General features: G+C 36.0%; 1 protein-coding gene across 2 annotated transcripts; it reads left to right on the top strand.

Moving 5' to 3' along the window:
* Nucleotides 1–225: 225 nt before the first annotated feature.
* On the top strand, nucleotides 226–17,819 carry LOC127800680 (callose synthase 5). 2 transcript variants are annotated; one of them, XM_052335432.1, is made up of 40 exons: nucleotides 226–642; nucleotides 788–884; nucleotides 1,053–1,163; nucleotides 1,308–1,436; nucleotides 1,535–1,627; nucleotides 1,968–2,059; nucleotides 2,190–2,316; nucleotides 2,433–2,570; nucleotides 2,656–2,732; nucleotides 2,833–2,911; nucleotides 2,992–3,114; nucleotides 3,216–3,330; nucleotides 5,411–5,745; nucleotides 6,841–6,893; nucleotides 7,007–7,067; nucleotides 7,158–7,239; nucleotides 7,328–7,377; nucleotides 7,471–7,557; nucleotides 8,535–8,657; nucleotides 8,751–8,846; nucleotides 8,937–9,020; nucleotides 9,094–9,254; nucleotides 9,728–9,851; nucleotides 9,953–10,047; nucleotides 10,215–10,323; nucleotides 10,411–10,562; nucleotides 10,959–11,068; nucleotides 11,185–11,310; nucleotides 11,385–11,453; nucleotides 12,751–12,940; nucleotides 13,052–13,163; nucleotides 13,291–13,410; nucleotides 13,492–13,607; nucleotides 13,698–13,781; nucleotides 14,172–14,284; nucleotides 14,363–14,592; nucleotides 15,745–16,539; nucleotides 16,686–16,736; nucleotides 16,875–17,060; nucleotides 17,167–17,819. In XM_052335432.1, the coding sequence occupies exons 1-40, from the start codon at nucleotides 536–538 to the stop codon at nucleotides 17,401–17,403; spliced, it is 5,439 nt and encodes a 1,812-aa protein (XP_052191392.1). In that variant the 5' UTR covers nucleotides 226–535; the 3' UTR covers nucleotides 17,404–17,819. The 2 variants fall into 2 exon arrangements, with proteins under 2 accessions (XP_052191392.1, XP_052191391.1); XM_052335431.1 differs by having other exon boundaries at nucleotides 14,172–14,592.
* Nucleotides 17,820–18,035: the final 216 nt, after the last annotated feature.

Here is an 18,035-nt window from a genome sequence, read left to right as displayed (position 1 = left end):
GTCAACTTATTTATAGACATTGATAAGTCAGCCTTATTATAAAAATAACCATTATTAATTGTTATTATCTTAACTGACAGGTGACAAATGTCAATAGAATTTTAATCACTTTTTGAAATTTAAAAGAAGGCTTCTAAGTACTAAAACCAAAAAAATAAAAATAAATAAAAAAGAAGGTTCCTCTGTTCCCCCCCGTCTTCTCTTTGTAAAACGGTTCAAAGCAGTGCAGTCTGTATGTAACTTGCACATCAATTTCTTCTGTGCGAAACCCTAGTACGTACAGAGAGAAAGGGAAGAATTAGAGCGCGGATTGAGGCCACCGCAGTTGCTTGCGGCTATGAATGAAGCTAATCTGAAATGGCGGGCGTTTTCTGTAAAATTTACAGGCGCACGACATCGTCGGAAACGGCGAAGGCCTCCCAACAGAAAATTATGCGCTACCGATCGAGTTCTATTTTCATTTGTTGTTTAATAAGGGTATATATGGCTAACCGGTCGATGTGGAAATTATACAATTCAGGACAATGCCTCTAGTATGGCCTCCCGGGTTAAGAAGACTGATGCGCGCGAAATCGAAAGTTTTTACCAACAATACTATGAGCATTACGTCAGAGCACTGGACAAGGGAGAACAAGCCGATAGGTACACAATATTGATCTGTCCTACGATTAATTTTGATTCCTGCAGCTACTTGCTGTCTTACATTGATGCAAGAAATTGGTTTACATTACCGCTGGTGGGTAGCCCAACTTTCTTTTTTTATTTAATCTATATATTCTTTTCGCAGAGCCCATCTTGGTAAAGCTTACCAGACTGCTGGAGTTCTTTTTGAGGTCCTCTGTGCCGTTAACAAGACCGAGAAAGTTGAAGAAGTTGCTCCCGAGGTAAGCTTCAGTGCACTCTTGTTATTTGTTCTTTTTGATAATTAAAATGGCTTAAACTAATGTTTTTTATTGTTCAAGTCTATTTTGGAGACAATTTGGTATCAGCTGGAGGACAATTAGCAACTGCAATTCATTCTTTTCTTTACTTTCCTTTTTGGGTGAGAGCAGATTATTGCAGCCGCCCAAGATGTCCAGGCAAAGAATGAAATCTACACCCCTTATAACATTCTGCCGCTGGATTCTGCTGGGGCTTCACAGTCCGTCATGCAGCTGGAAGAGGTACTGCTTACAGTACATAGAAATGCATATTCGTTTGTGTAGCCGTGTGCATGCTGTTGTAGTTGCTTAATTTTTATGTATGCGGAATACTTGAGTGCGCTTAAAGCAATAAACTCAATGCACCTCCAATAATGTTTATACCAGGTTAAGGCTGCTGTGTCTGGACTGCGTGACACCCGGGGATTGAATTGGCCTTCCTCGTTTGAGCAGCACAGGCAGAAAGCAGGGGAGTTGGACCTCCTTGATTGGCTTAGGGCCATGTTTGGATTTCAGGCATGCTCTACTGACCTAGGCAATGAAATGTGAATTGCTTATACTCACTTATGTCTTTGGGTAATTAGTAAATGTTTCAATTTAATTTGTACCTGCAGAGAGACAATGTCAGAAACCAGAGAGAGCATCTGATTCTGCTTCTTGCCAATGTTCATATAAGGCTCATTCCCAAGCCAGAGCCTCTAAACAAGGCATGTGCCAGTATCCCTTACCAAATTATTTTGCAATTTGTGTTTTCTGGTACTATGATCAATACATGAGTGAGTGTCCTTTATTTTTTGAATTTAGATTTTGTTTATTTCATATGCGAGGTTCAGAGCTTACAGGAAAAGTGAGTTCATGCATTTTATCCTCAATATATGTTCTATTTTTTCTTGTGATAATCTCCTTGATCCTCAATAAATATTCTTCTATCCTTTTCTGGTGGCCCTCTGTCTCTCTCTCCACCCTATATCTGAAAGCTACCGTAATAGCATGAGCCAAGCCTATGACTTGTGGTACGTTAAGCTTGATGACATTTTTTTTATGCAGCTTGATGATGGAGCTGTTGATGCAGTCATGAACAAGCTCTTTAAGAACTACAAAACATGGTGCAAGTTTCTGGGGAGAAAACACAGTTTACGGTGAGATACAATTGTTTATGCATCTACTTGGACCTTTTCTATGTGCTTGTGTTGTGCTGTTTGGAATTTGAGTTTCTTGTGTATATCCTTGAGCTTCTTGTCCCATTAATAAAAAAATTCATTCTTGTAGGCTTCCTCAAGGGCAACAAGAAGTGCAACAGAGAAAGATACTTTATATGGGTCTTTATCTTCTCATATGGGGCGAAGCTGCTAATGTACGCTTCATGCCAGAATGCCTTTGCTACATCTTCCATAATGTAAGTCGTTAATTCAATTTGTAGTTTCCATCTTGGTTTCTGACCTGCAATTACTTTTTCCTGCATGCTATGTACTTGTTATCAGATGATTCATCTCAATGTCTACATATCTTCAGATGGCATATGAACTTCATGGTTTGTTGGCCGGAAATGTTAGCATTGTCACTGGAGAAAACATTAGACCTTCTTATGGGGGAGATGATGAGTCTTTCCTAAGGAAAGTTATAACACCCATTTACCGAGTAATCGTAAGGGTATGATCTCTCAACATGCACATTGTTGTCGGACTTCTGGGACTTCTTGTCTACACAAGATCTAACAATCATTGTCATATTTCAGGAAGCTAAGAAGAGTAAACATGGAAAAGCCCCTCATGCTACTTGGTGCAATTATGATGACCTGAATGAGTATTTCTGGTCAGTAATTAAAATGACAATTTAGTTCATTGATAAAGATTTTTATAGGTCCTTCAGTTCTTGTCTGATCTTGTACACAATTCTGCTTCACATTGTTCAGGTCCACCGATTGCTTCACATTGGGATGGCCTATGCGTGACGATGGTGACTTTTTCAAAACAACTCGTGAAGTTAAACAGGTAAGATTGTATTATAAGCAGATTATGGCATGATATTGCACGGTTTATTGGTTTTGGGTTAACGTTGCTGGCTATACCAGGGAAGTGAAGCATCTTCTGGAGCTGGAAGCACTGGCAAATCTTATTTTGTTGAAACAAGATCATTCTGGCATATCTTCCGAAGCTTTGACCGTCTGTGGACATTTTATATACTGGCTTTACAGGTATTTAGTTACAACAGAATGGTTAATGGGTGGATATTGTCTTCCCTCCTAACTTCAGATGCATTTCTCAGATGATAATTTGTTGAAGTTTTATATTGCAGGCTATGGTTATTGTTGCATGGGCAGAAATTTCTCCTTTAGATGTTTTCCAGGGCAGGGTCTTATATCGCCTTGGCAGTATTTTTATCACAGCTGCTTTTTTGCGCTTCCTTCAAAGTATGAAATTCTTATCTGATACTCGCGATGGTCGGAGTGTTATAATACCGTTTAAATTTTATGGCAGCCAGTCTGATAACTATAATGGCAATTTTTTTTTTTTAATCTTTTCAAGTATAAGTACTAATTAAAAATAACAGGCAAGTGAATTTTGCACATATAATCTTCTTCGTAACTTTGGAGGATTTCTTAAATGACTACTGGAATGCTACAAACTAACTTGACTATTCCTTACATGGTATTGTGAAGCTCAGCTTGAATACTTTTGCTAACATTTTGTTGCCTTTCTGCTTCTACTAAAAAGTAACTGATACTAGACAACTAGTTTCAGAATCTTTATATAATTGAAGAATCATGTCATTATAGATGCAAGCTTGCAGCAGCATCTGAAATTGCCAGAAGATTAGGTTGTTGAATTTTACCAAGACATACTAATGTTAAGGGGTTTAATATACAATTAAGTGAACATTTCAAGAAGATAATTTAAATCTTTAAGCAGACTTTCATCTGTTCTTTGTGCACCTTCTGAAGTAAAACTCACTTACAGTCTGCCCCTTGGATGTTTATTTATGCTTATGCGCCTTGTCATGTTCACACTTATTTGATCATTGACTTGTTTTCATTTTTCTTTTTAGTTGGACACAGTGTAGAAAGAAAAAGAAACTTCATATAAATTGTACTCGCACTTGAGGTTTCCCTAGGCATCTTAATTTTACAATAATGGATAGTGTTATTACTTGTTCTAATTTGATTTCTTCTAAATTACTAGAGGTAATAAGTCCGATGTAGGACAGAGTAGTAAATTTTAGGAATTAGTATTTTTTATTTTATTTATTTCCTAATTTCTTTTGATGTCTTTTTATTTCCTTTAGTTAGTAGAATCCTAACTAGATTGGATTAAGAAATCCTAGTTAGAGTAGATTTTTATCTATTAGTTGTCTGTAAACAGTCTTTTAGATTGTAACTAAAGGTAGCTTTTGATTATTGACATTGATTAATGATATTGATTTGAGTAAATGGTTTTACTCTCGTGTTTTGTTTTGGGTTCTACATCAATTACAATCCAAAAGAACTATTTAGGATTCCATAATCCAATCTAATTAGGATTCTACTAACTAAAGGAAACAAAAAGACATCAAATGAAATCAAAAGAAATTAGGAAATAAATTAAATATAAGAAATAAACAAAATAAATAAAATAAACAATACAAATTCCTAAAATTTACTATTCTGTCCATATTATAGTCTGTCATGGCCTTGTTAAATTTTGATTTCATTTTTGTTGCAACTGCATGCCTCAGATATAAAAACCTGATCAAGTGCTTAGTCAACTACAAAGTCAGTTTAATGATAACTAGAAATATACGAGGTAAAGCTTTCTGTTGCAATGTTAGGGTTTAGTAAGGAATACCACAAAGTTCTTTTGAATGTGAAGTGTTAGAATAATATGACAAGTAGGGAGGAGGGTTTAAGTATGAAAGCTAGTAATACGAACAAAAACAATTATAATGCAGGAGAGTTGTATGGTGTGGAAGAGACTAGATGTCAATTTATGTTTGATTCTTATGACAACCAGAAAATTTAAAGGAGCTTTGAAATATATTTTTTATTTCTCAAACAAGAAGTCCAAATATATGATCATTGACCAGGATCAGTGCAGAGCATTAACACCAGACCCTAAACCACCAATATTTCGAGATTTTTTCACAATATTTGGCAAACTTTTTGATGTATAGTTTTATAAAATTTACAAGTTAATAAAGATAACCATGCTTTGAGTAGGAATTTTTCAACAATCATGAATTATCCTAGAAATATTCTTCATACGTAAGCAGAATTATAATTTTGCTCAGATGCTAGGAGTAGAAAGAATTTCTACCTTGTTTTGTGCCTTAGAATGTAATGAACTTTACACCCTGATGCAACTCATGGCTCATTAGTTACCTAGCATGTTTTAATAATTTCATACACAAAAGTTCTACAGGCTTGATAATTTCTTTGATTTTTATTTGTATACCTATTTTGCAAATTTAGATATTGGTTCTTATTGAGATCTTATTTTTATCTTCTTGTATATCAGGTATGTTGGACCTTATATTGAACTTCCCAGGATATCACAGATGGAAGTTCACTGATGTGATGAGGAACATTCTCAAGATAGTAGTTAGTCTTGCATGGAGTATCATTCTCCTGCTATCTTATAGTTTCAACTTCCAAGTGTTGCCTGACAGCTTAAAAAATTCAGTTCCGTTTCTCAATAATGTCAAAGGCGTTCCGAAGTTGTACATTTTCACTGTTGCAATTTATCTGCTTCCAAATTTTCTGTCAGCAGCATTGTTTATCTTTCCAATGCTCAGACGTTGGATTGAGAACTCAGACTGGCATATCATAAGGTTTCTACTATGGTGGTCGCAGGTATAATTGCTGCTTCCTTCTCTTTTCATATTTCTTACCACTTACAAGCTCATTAACAAATGTAGACTGATTCTAGAGGGTGCTAAGCTTCTATGTCAGTGGTGGATTAAGGAAGTGACTGACTAGTTCTTTCTTCTCCACAAAACCTGCTAATAAGGAAATAATTTCAATTTGGCTATTAATAATTTTGATTCTCTAGGTTAGTTGTTGGAATGTTTATCTACATACAACAAACTTGGATCTGTGGTTCCGGTAGATTTGATTGGGGCAATATGCTTAAAATCCAATAGGAGAAAGGCTTAACTATGTCGATCAGATTTCATGCAGGATTCAATGTATTTAGTGTTTTTGTGCATGGATTTGATAAGTTTCTTCACAATCATCAATGAACATGTCAGAAGCCAGTAATGCTTTGCTAGTTTCCTAGCTCTTTGCTTTCTTATTCTATCACAATTACTTGTTTTAGAAAGATTGAACATTTATGCTTTCTCCTTGTTAGTTATAAGAAAGAAAAATATCTCTTTCGTTGTGTCTTTTAATATTGTTGAATTGCTAACCACTTCTTGATCTAAAAGTTTATAGTAATGCTAGAAGTCATGACCGATGACGATGTCATCGGTCATGTGTCGTATCCTCATTGGAGGAGGTGTTAGGCAGAGGAGACAATGACACATGGTCTCCTTAGCCTCCTCCAATGAGGAGGCACCACATGACTGATGACATGACTCTTAGCATTATCCAAAAAACTTAAGCTATTAAATAGAGGGTTAACTTTATCTTTTTAAACTATCATTTTACTCTCAACATGCCCCCTCATGTGTGGCCAGGCTTCATTGATAATTGGTCTTATAATGTGTAACAATTTAAATATTGGGTTGGCAGTTAGGTTTGAACTCAAGACTAATACATGCTATGATACCATGTTGAATTGTTAACTACCATCTATCTAAAAGCTTAAGCTATTAGATAGAGGGTTAACTTTATCTTTTTAAACTATTATTTTACTCTCAACAAATCTAATATTTTTTGTTAATTTGCTAATTCTACATCTATAAAAAAGGTTTCTGTTATATAAATTCATTCATTTTTCTGCAGCCCAGAATATATGTTGGCAGGGGAATGCATGAAAGTCAGCTTGCCCTTATAAAGTGAGTTTGACAAAGAAAAACAAAATATTGTATTCTATTTGTCCAATTTTCTACATGTTCTCTGTCTAGTTGCTGAATTAGCTTCATTGTTATAATTTCATAACCTATTTCAGGTACACTCTTTTCTGGGTGCTACTTCTCTGTTCCAAGTTGGTATTTAGCTATACAATCCAGGTGCTCTTGCCTAAAACAATAACCATATTAGAGAGTTGGATACATGTAATAGTAGATTATCTTTTAACCATTTTTGTGTGTTTTCCTCAGATAAAACCTATGATTAAGCCAACAAAAGATATAATGCGTATTCATCGTATTCAGTACACTTGGCATGAATTTTTCCCTAATGGTACTCAACTATTCTCCTAGCACTGGTGATTGCTTTTTGTGTTTTTATTCTCGAAATGTATTTCATCTGACCGTTGGAGTTGTTGCAGCTGAAAACAACTATGGAGCAGTTATCTCAATCTGGATGCCTGTACTCTTGGTGTGTATGTGTGTGTTTTTTCCGGCCTTTTCTTTACAGTCACCTGACATATCTTCCTTATATCCTTCTGATTATGTTACGAGTTTCTTGCAGGTTTATTTTATGGATACTCAAATTTTCTATGCTATTTTCTCAACTCTCTGTGGTGGCGTCATTGGGGCCTTTGATCGTTTAGGAGAGGTGATCCCTTTGAACATAGTTATCACATGATTTCTATTTAACTCTCGTTAGATACTTAATTTCCAGCATTGATTCTTGTTACTTTTTTGTTTTTGTAAATATCATACCATATGATCATGTACAATTCCCTCGCTAGAGGGTTGTGTCAAGAAGGGCATTGGTGTAAAATTTTGCCACATTATTCTTTTGCATGGATTTATTTTTTGTCCATGTGACTTTTAGAACTCAACTGACATTATGAATTCCTGTCATTGACTCTAACTCGGTTAGGATATGGTGTAGTTATAATGATGATGATATCTCCATGCTTTTCTTAGTTTTGAACAGGATATGCCCAACTTCCTTTAAAGAGAAATATGCATATTGTATTGTTCTTATCTGCATTACTGAGAACTTAAATTTCGTGGTCTCTGTTCAAAACTGTGTGCCTTTGCTGGACTTGGGGATTCACCATTTGGGTAATACAATAATAAAATTTCAGTCATTACTATGTTCCTATGACCTGCAAAATTCTTTTCCAAATTATCTGGTGGAATTCTCATAGAAATGGAAGCTTTGGTCCCTAGGCTAGAGATGCTTTACAGTTTTATACAGTGATCTATGAAGTGGGATGCCCTCACATATCTTAATTCTGTAGCTCAAATAACTAAGTTATTTTTCAGAAAAATTATTTTGCCTTGAATAAATCAAAACTTTCTTGTTCTAGAGCCTAATTCATGTAATTTCCCTTGCTGTTCTATTTCCTGTTCATGTTCTCTATATTTCCATTTCTTTTCTCATATGTAGTATACAAAGCTTGGTACTTTGTTTGATTTCAACAATTCTCAGGAGAACCTGAGAGTGATTCAAGTATCTCCCAATAGGTTCAGGTTAAATTACTAGATCATGACATCCAAAGCAGCACTATTTATTCATATTAAATGTGATGATATGAAAAACATGCTGGTTAACGTTCATGTTGACTTGTTTTCTTACAGATACGAACACTAGGCATGCTCAGATCACGGTTCCAGTCATTACCTGGTGCATTTAATACGTGTTTGGTGCCTTCTAATAAGACTAAGAAAAGCAAATTTTCTTTCTCAAAACGTTATGATGAGGTTTTATCTCATGTTACTTAACTTAATTGATAAAAATAAATGTCTGGATGCTTTTATTTTATTTGGTTATTATGTCTTATAATGGATGCCCAGGTTACTGCAAGCAGGAGAAGTGAAGCTGCAAAATTTGCTCAGCTATGGAATGAAGTAATAGTAAGTTTCCGTGAAGAGGATCTTATAAGTGACAGGAAAGGCCTTTAACTGATATGTTACTTTATAAGGCTGTCTATATCTTTATTGCTAATGCAATTGAATTGAAGCTGGTTTCATTATTACAGGGAGATGGATCTATTGCTTGTTCCCTATTCTTCAGATCCTAGCCTAAAACTAATTCAGTGGCCACCCTTTCTGCTTGCTAGTAAGGTAATTCACTGTGCACTCCCTTGATGTTTGTTATCTGTGGTTTGTTTCTGTTGTTGATGGTCTACTGTTGCAGATCCCAATTGCATTGGATATGGCAGCCCAATTTCGATCAAAAGATTCTGACCTCTGGAAGCGAATAAGTGCGGATGAATATATGAAATGTGCTGTTATTGAATGCTATGAATCTTTCAAACTTGTCCTGAACACTTTGATTGTTGGAGAAACTGAGAATAGGTTGGTCTTTGATATGTCCGTTTATTGAGCATTTTTGTTACTTAAACCCTTCATGTTTTAACTTCCAGAACTGACTTCACTGAACCTTGAATTAGTAAAAACAAATGTACGAACCCTACAATTTTGGAATCTTCCACCCTTTAAGGCACCCATGTCTCGATTAAACACCATATTTGTCTACAATTTGAACTGCAATATCTTTTTTTTCCCCCATTTTCAAAACTCACCTTCCAGTTTAATCTGTGTCCTTGCTCATGTTCTGTCACTTTAAGTACGTGTTATTTAAAACAAAAATTAGTAGCTCACACTTTAAACTGAACTATATTGTTTCTTTCCAATATAGTATCCGTCACTTAAAGTTTGGGCGATCAGTTTAATTCATTAAAAGGCTTAGTTGCTGTGGTGAAATTGATTTTCCTGTTTCTTGTTTTATTGCTTTCATGACAAATTCTGTGTCAATTTTTCCCTGACAGGATAATTGGCATTATTATCAGAGAAGTTGAAAATAACATTGAAAAGAATTCATTTCTCACAAATTTTAGAATGGCTCCTTTACCTACTCTATGCAATAAATTTGTGCAGCTTCTGGAAATTCTGGTAAGTGTTCCATAAAGGAGTGTTCATATCTCCATTATAGTTTGTTCTATGTGTAATCTTCATTTTCAGTGGTACAAACTCAATCTTCTTGTGAGATGCAGAAAGATGCGAATTCATCAAAGCAAGATACTGTGGTGTTGTTGCTGCAAGACATGTTAGAAGTAGTCACACGTGATATGATGGTGAATGAGATTCGGTTCGTCAATCTGTATCATTCTAATATTTTTTTTCCCCTTTCCATGTATGGATGCATTTTTTTTTTTTTTTTTGGCGGGGGTTAAGAACAAAAGATAATTAGTGGAATGCTTCCTGAGTTCACCACCATAGCCTTATAATAACTGTTGCTATATGATAATATTTCAGTGAATTAGTCGAACTTGGTCACAGCAACAAGGGGCAACTTTTTGCTAATACTGATTCAAAACCTGCTATTGCATTTCCTCCTGCATTTACAGCAAAATGGGAAGAACAGGTATAAAACAATAAATATATCCCCAAAGGCACACATACTAAAGCCTCATTTTTCTTATAATGAATCTTCACCTTCCTGTTTTTGTAGATAAAACGGCTCTATTTGCTGTTAACAGTAAAAGAATCTGCCATTGATGTGCCTACAAACCTTGAAGCACGTCGAAGGATATCGTTCTTCACAAATTCTTTGTTCATGGATATGCCACGTGCTCCCCGAGTTCGCAAAATGCTGTCATTCAGGTGTGGCTCATATTTTGTGAAGCATATGATATGTATGGAGAAATCAGTTAAATATGTTTTCTTCCATGGAAAATGCTCGGTGCTCACCAAAAGCAACTTAAATCAATTATTTAAGTCCACTCTGTACAAAGTCAATAATGTTTTGCCATGTAACATATGGTTTAAGCCAATAGCAATGAAAAGATTTACATCCAATAAGTAGTGTTATCAAATAGATTTATTATATCTTGCTTAACATGTTAACTGTGGCATGAAAGACTAGAGAAACCTTATATGATGACTTTATATGATAATAAGAAGGATTGCATTATTATAAAGATATTTGTGCGAATGTTTAATATATTCAGTTGTTTCATTCAACCATAACAAAAGTCAGTCATTACTTGGCATTGGCAGTGTCATGACCCCATACTATAGTGAGGAAACTGTTTATTCAAAAAGTGACCTCGAGATGGAGAATGAAGATGGCATTTCAATCATATTCTACCTGCAAAAAATCTTTCCAGGTTTCAATTACTATAAATATCCACAATAACTCTTCCATAAGAGATGATAGTGTTTCATATGATTCCAGATAGGCTTTTTACTGCTGACTTTTTAATAATGTTGCAATTTCTTTTAGATGAATGGACTAACTTCCTGGAGCGGATTGATTGTAAAAATGAGAGCGAGGTGTGGGAAAATGAAGAGAACATCTTGCAACTGCGCCATTGGGTCTCCTTAAGAGGACAGACTCTCTGCAGAACAGGTACCTTCTGCAATACTTTCTCCTTTAAATTTCCTTTCCTGATACTCAGGATTTAATAGAAGTCAGTGCTGCAGTCAGAGGGATGATGTACTATAGGAGGGCTTTGAAGCTTCAGGCTTTTCTTGACATGGCTTCTGAACCTGGTAAGAGAGCACTTGCTTTTAGTGTGCACAGTGAATGTTTTCAGCGTTTAATCTGTGTGACCAAAAGAACTTCACTCCATAACACCATAGACCTTTTGGGATGTGCATAAGAAACTGAGAAAGAGATTTGCACTGGAAGGAGAGATGAATTATTGCAGTTAGATATTTAACTTTTAAATACCATTCTGGTTGACAGTATGAATATTTGTCATCATATAGGCCCTCAAACCAAAGGCTCAACTCTCAGTCAAATGGCAATGATATTCACCTAAATCTGAGATGTCAATCTCCATAAACTCATTTAAATTGGTTTATAATAAACAGGCTTGTACTGGGAACTTGAAAGTGAACCCAGCAATTTTTATGGCAGGTGATTTAATGATGTTAGAACTTACGATGAGCCATATATTTTTTGTCATGGTAAGCTTATCATGCCTTGCACTCAAGCTTTGGGCAGCAATAAGTTCCCTTTAACATTCATATAGAATCAAGCCAGTAAGAGTTTTTTTCTTCTGGGTTGCTTTGACATATCATAGCAACTTAATCATTGAAATTAGACTTAAAATGACTGAAAGTTCAATTATATAGAACTATTTCTGATCAATTTCTTTGTCTGTTAAGGAACATCCTGACAGCTTTGGCTGCATCTCCATGCATGACTTGAGGTTCAAGTCTTGCTGACTAGTTTATCTAGAACAAAAGGAAAAAAAAAAAAAACTGATTAATTTCTCTCTTTTAGTTTCCTAAATAGAAAAAAGGAGAATACCTATTTCTGGATGATGGCTGGGACAAGCACGGCACATGTGAGGAACGTGCATTTTTCTGCTTTCACACCTCGTTGTTAAAATTTCAATCTGGATCTTACTATCTATTTGACAACAATAAATTCATGCCATGTAAAAATCTGTTACAGGTAGGATCTCTTGATTCTAAAAGGAGGACCTTATTGGATGTGGGATCCTAATTCAAATGCAATCCTGCCATTCTACAATTTAGGCCTAGTTTTGTTTTCTATGTGGCCTTTCCCTTTATGTTTATACTGGGGCCTGACTGCAAGTCAGGTTGAAATTGGAACAGAAATAAGTCAAATTCAATCAAATCGATTAGTAAAACAAACTAGGGAGACGACATTTGAATCCTGCTCCAGACATGAGGCATATAACTTTAGATTTTTTTTTTTTTTCTCAAAATTGGTTGATGTGCTAACTAAGAGGCGTCATTCTCAAGAAATCAGTGAAGTAATTTTACTGTCTTAAGAGATAATATATGGCTTCTGAATCTTATATAAACTTCACAGAAATACTTAAAGGATACAAAGCTGTCACAGTTCCATCAGAGGAAGATAAGAAGAGTCAGAGATCCTTATATGCTCAATTGGAGGCTGTAGCAGACATGAAATTCACTTATGTTGCTACCTGTCAGAACTATGGAAATCAGAAGCGGAATGGAGATCGCCGTGCAACAGATATTTTGAATTTGATGGTCAAGTATGTCTTCATCCAATACAGTGAAGCAGTTCTGCAGACTAATCTTTATTGAGTTCTCTTTTCATGGGCTCATCTGATTTGAGAAACTAATTCCTGATGCTTCCTGTTCAGCAATCCATCTCTCCGTGTAGCATATATTGATGAAGTTGAGGAGAGGGAAGGTGGTAAGGTTCAGAAGGTATACTACTCAGTATTGGTCAAAGCTCTTGATAATCTTGATCAGGTAGTCATCCTTTTAACTCTTTTGCTGAATAACCATGTTGACAGTTCAGCTAATTTAAAAAAAAAAAAAGAATAACAGTGCTAGTTTATTGTACCTCAAACTCTTAATGACTTCCTGTTTTGTGAAGGAAATCTACCGTATAAAGTTGCCAGGTTCAGCAATATTAGGAGAAGGAAAGCCTGAAAATCAGAACCATGCTATTATTTTCACTCGTGGGGAGGCACTTCAGACAATTGATATGAATCAGGTCCTTAGAAGTTTGAATTGTACATTTATTGGATTTCTTTGGCCAATTACCATGAGTCGCCTTTTTTTTTTTCCCTTGTAGGACAATTATTTGGAAGAAGCTTTCAAAATGCGTAACCTACTGGAAGAGTTTAATGAGGATCACGGGGTACGCCCACCTACAATCCTGGGTGTTCGTGAACATATCTTTACAGGAAGGTTGGACTTTCCTTCTTAACTATGAACCGTGTTTGATCTGTCATAATTAGGATTTTGAAGTATCTAACACATTGCTAATTTCTAATGCAGTGTGTCTTCTTTGGCCTGGTTTATGTCAAATCAAGAAACAAGTTTTGTGACCATCGGTCAAAGAGTTCTTGCAAGGCCTTTGAAGTATGTTTTCTATGTATTTTCTTCTTTAGTCATTCTTTTTGAGAAATATCTGAAAATAGTTTCTCTTGAATGAGTAGACTTCATTTCCCTTATTTACATAATCATGTTGGTTTTTTCTCTTAAAACTTTGGAACTATCAAGAGCTAGAGTTTCCATTAATTTCAAAACATCTCTCTCTCTCTCTCTCTCTCTCTCCCTCCACAATTGTGTGTGCCTGTTTGTCCTGAATGTTTCATTTTCTAGCCACAGTGAAACTTGGGTCAACATTTCCGGTTAGTTTATTGATTGGGAACATATCATCTAAATATTTTCTGATGAGAATCAATCAATATTGCTTGTAAATCACCATTTAGCACGCAATTCATGTCCTTGTATATTGGTTCAATTCAGGGTTCGGTTCCACTATGGGCATCCGGACGTTTTTGACAGAATTTTCCACATTACTCGTGGTGGCATAAGCAAAGCCTCCCGGGGCATCAACTTAAGCGAGGATATCTTTGCCGGTAGCTTTATGAATCTTTACCACTTAGGTGCATGTTTAATTTATTTTATATCTCAATATCCATTTTTTTTTTATATAGGTTTCAGTTCGACACTCAGACGTGGGAATGTCACTCACCATGAGTATATCCAAGTGGGAAAAGGAAGAGATGTTGGTCTTAACCAAATCTCTCTCTTTGAAGCAAAAGTGGCCTGTGGTAACGGAGAGCAAACACTCAGCCGGGATATCTACAGATTAGGCCATCGTTTTGATTTCTTCCGTATGATGTCCTGTTATTTTACCACTACTGGGTTTTATGTCAGTGCAATGGTAATTTCCGTTCCACCCAGATCACATCTCAAATCCTTGAATAAAGTTGAAAGTTGCATAACGAAACTGGTTTAGGATTCAGTGCCCCCATTTTAAACAAAGAATGGTACGTCTAGGTTTTATAATTTTACAGAGGTTGTCCTGCAAGTTCTGTATCTCTTGGTTATACAATTTTTTTGGAAGAATGCAAATTGCATGGAAGTTGACATAACAATTGGAGCTGCAGTTTAAAATTAAACTAGAGACAATAGATGAAAATAAAACATCAAATTTAGAAACTAGTAGCCTATTTTCTGCTACTGCTTGATGTGGTTTAGTTGTCTGTTTGTATTAAGATCAAAAGAACAATATTTAGTACTAGCAATGCAGGCTTTATACATAATCTTTAAGGTTTGCCTCTTCAGAAACCAACTTTATATATTTTGTAGCCATACATGAAATAGCATCCACTGTACATTTTGCTTGAATATTATCAGTATTGTGTTCCCAAAGTTACATATGCAATATTATTGCAGGAGAGCTTTAAGAACTAGATGGTTTTTATTTCTGCCTTCATATGTGACACCTGAAAATATGATTTCTATATCAGGTGACCTGAAAATTTAAAATTTCAAGGGGCTTTTGAAATACTATGCCTTGAAATAATTTGCAAAATTCACTTGTTTGGCTGTCAAAGGTTTGATATTTTGTACAGTATACACAATTTGAAGTGTATGCGAGATACTGGAGAGGTAATTATTTATGGACTTCTTCCCTTAGTGTTTTTGTTTTCATATTTGAATAATTTTATATCATTCAGATAGCAGGAAAAAGATTGGAATATTATGTTATTTTCGAAATTGGGTAGGTCAACCTTAAACTGAGTGGACGTGGACCAGATGAACACAAAGCTAGTGATCAGATAATGTAGGACTTAGTTGAGATGTGTATTTAAGCTTCAATTAAAGACCATTGAATTTGAATTTTGCATAAAATGACTTAAACCCATGTCCAAATTGATGTATCAAACATATACATTTTCTGCGACAATTCAGAAATTCCTCACTCTGTATTTGCTATACTTCCCTGCCTCTTTTATTTTCTTCTTTTTTTTTTACTTTTTTACTTTTCCCCCCTCATTAATTCAGACAACCTTTTCATGTTACTGTGCAGATTGTCGTCTTAACAGTTTACGCATTCTTATACGGCAGACTCTACCTTGCATTGAGTGGAGTTGAGAAGGCAATCATGAAATTTGCAAGGTCCAAGGGAGATGATCCTCTGACAGCAGTTATGACTTCTCAAGCCCTTGTCCAAATAGGTCTTTTGACGGCCTTGCCCATGGTTATGGAAATGGGACTGGAAAGAGGGTTCAGAACTGCATTTGGTGACATAATAATTATGAATCTTCAGCTAGCTGCTGTCTTCTTCACCTTCTCTCTTGGCACAAAGGTCCATTATTTTGGGCGCACGGTGTTGCATGGTGGGGCCAAGTACAGAGCTACTGGGCGTGGTTTTGTTGTTCGACATGAGAAGTTTGCAGAGAACTACAGGATGTACTCTAGAAGCCATTTTGTAAAAGCACTAGAGCTTATGGTATTACTTATAGCATATCGAGTTTATGGTGCATCTGGTGGTTCTACTACTTACGTGATCCTTAGCTTCTCAATGTGGTTCCTAGTGGCTTCTTGGTTGTTTTCTCCTTTCCTTTTCAATCCTTCAGGATTTGAGTGGCAAAAGATAGTGGAAGATTGGGAGGACTGGACAAAGTGGATAAGCAGCCGTGGCGGGATTGGTGTCCCTGCAAACAAGAGCTGGGAGTCCTGGTGGGAGGAGGAACAAGAACACCTGCAGTACTCTGGGTTTGTTGGACGGATTCTGGAAATTCTTCTTTCCTTCCGCTTTTTCTTCTACCAATATGGAATTGTGTATCATCTCCACGTGGCCAATGGCGACACAAGCTTCATGGTAAGTCAATTGTTTCCAACTGTTTTAAAATCTTTTAGCTCTTCCATATTCTAGGTTTCCGGCATAAAAAAGAAAAAAAAATAAAAAAGTGCTATGGAGTAGAAGAATTTTGGGTTTTCTAACATTCTGGTTTGGTTTGATAACAGCTGTACGGTCTATCTTGGCTGGTTATTGTTGCTGTAATGGTAGTCTTGAAGGTCGGTGCTCCGGAGTAGAGTTAGATAGCTGGCTCAGCTCTCTAAACCATTCTTAACGATTTAATAAGTTTCAGATTTTTGGTCCTTGATATTTAACTATTTACTTGGTTTACGAGTTTCTAAAAACTACTGCTGCAGATTGTGTCCATGGGTAGGAAGAAGTTCAGCGCAGATTTTCAGCTGATGTTCAGACTACTCAAGTTGTTCCTGTTTATAGGATGCACGATTACTCTTGTGATTTTGTTTGCATTCCTCAATCTAACTCTCGGAGACATATTTGCCGGCCTACTGGCCTTCGTGCCGACGGGATGGGCTTTTCTACAGGTATTTTATTTTATTTTATATTTATCTTTTTTTAATCTATCTTATAGATAGATAGATAGATATCGTTTTACAACCCCTTGATATATACGGTCTGTCTGCCTGGCAGATAGCACAAGCCTGCAAGCCAATGGTCAAGGCCTTGGGAATGTGGGGATCAGTGAAAGCTCTGGGAAGAGGGTACGAGTACCTTATGGGGGTCGTCATCTTCACGCCGGTGGCTATCCTTGCCTGGTTCCCATTCGTCTCGGAATTCCAAACCCGCCTGCTATTCAACCAAGCTTTCAGCAGAGGCCTTCAGATTCAACGTATTCTGGCTGGCGGGAAGAAGCAGAAGCAGAAGTAGACAAGTAAAGATATGCTTCCTTCCTTCCTTCCTCCCTCCCTTCCTTCTCATTATGTTGACTGTGCGGGCTGGCTGGCTGGCTGCAGTTATAATAAAGAGAACGAACGTACCCGTTGGTTAGAAATGAGGGATACAAATTATAAGTTCTTAGGAAGGAGATCCAGCTGGAATCAAAGCTGAAATATATTCTCTCTCTCTCTCTCTCTCTCTCTCGATCATTGATGTCCTTTTTAACTTTGGAATCAAAATCATGAGTTTTTTTTTTTTTTTTTTTAATATCTTTCTCCTTAATTTATTGTCCGCTACGTTACCCCCTCATTTACTCGCTAGATTAGATGCTTTGCTCCACATGTGTTTACTGTACTTGACTGCCTAAACAATATAACCCAAACAAAAAATATATATAATATGTTAGTAGAAATATCCTGCCAAATCTTAATCTTGATTTCCTCGTAAAAGGCTGTTCTTACCTCTCTATTCATGTCTTTATAATTTTTTGATTCAATCTTATCCTCTCTTTACAAGAGACTAATTATCAGGCACACATGATGTTTGCACAAATCATATAAATCATGTATCAATACGTGTAATATTGTTTAATTAAATTTTAGAAAATTTCAATACCAATTATT

This window comes from Diospyros lotus, chromosome 4 (genome assembly GCF_014633365.1).
Source record: "Diospyros lotus cultivar Yz01 chromosome 4, ASM1463336v1, whole genome shotgun sequence".
NCBI lineage: Eukaryota > Viridiplantae > Streptophyta > Magnoliopsida > Ericales > Ebenaceae > Diospyros > Diospyros lotus.
This window is presented reverse-complemented; position numbering and strand designations above follow the sequence as displayed.

Coding starts and splice junctions, on each gene's coding strand:
- LOC127800680 (XM_052335431.1), top strand. CDS start 536: ATGGCCTCCCGGGTTAAGAAGACTGATGCGCGCGAAATCGAAAGTTTT. Junction 11,069..11,184: donor CCTGCAAAAAATCTTTCCAG/GTTTCAATTACT, acceptor AATTTCTTTTAG/ATGAATGGACTAACTTCCTG. Junction 13,164..13,290: donor CTCTTGATAATCTTGATCAG/GTAGTCATCCTT, acceptor TGTTTTGTGAAG/GAAATCTACCGTATAAAGTT.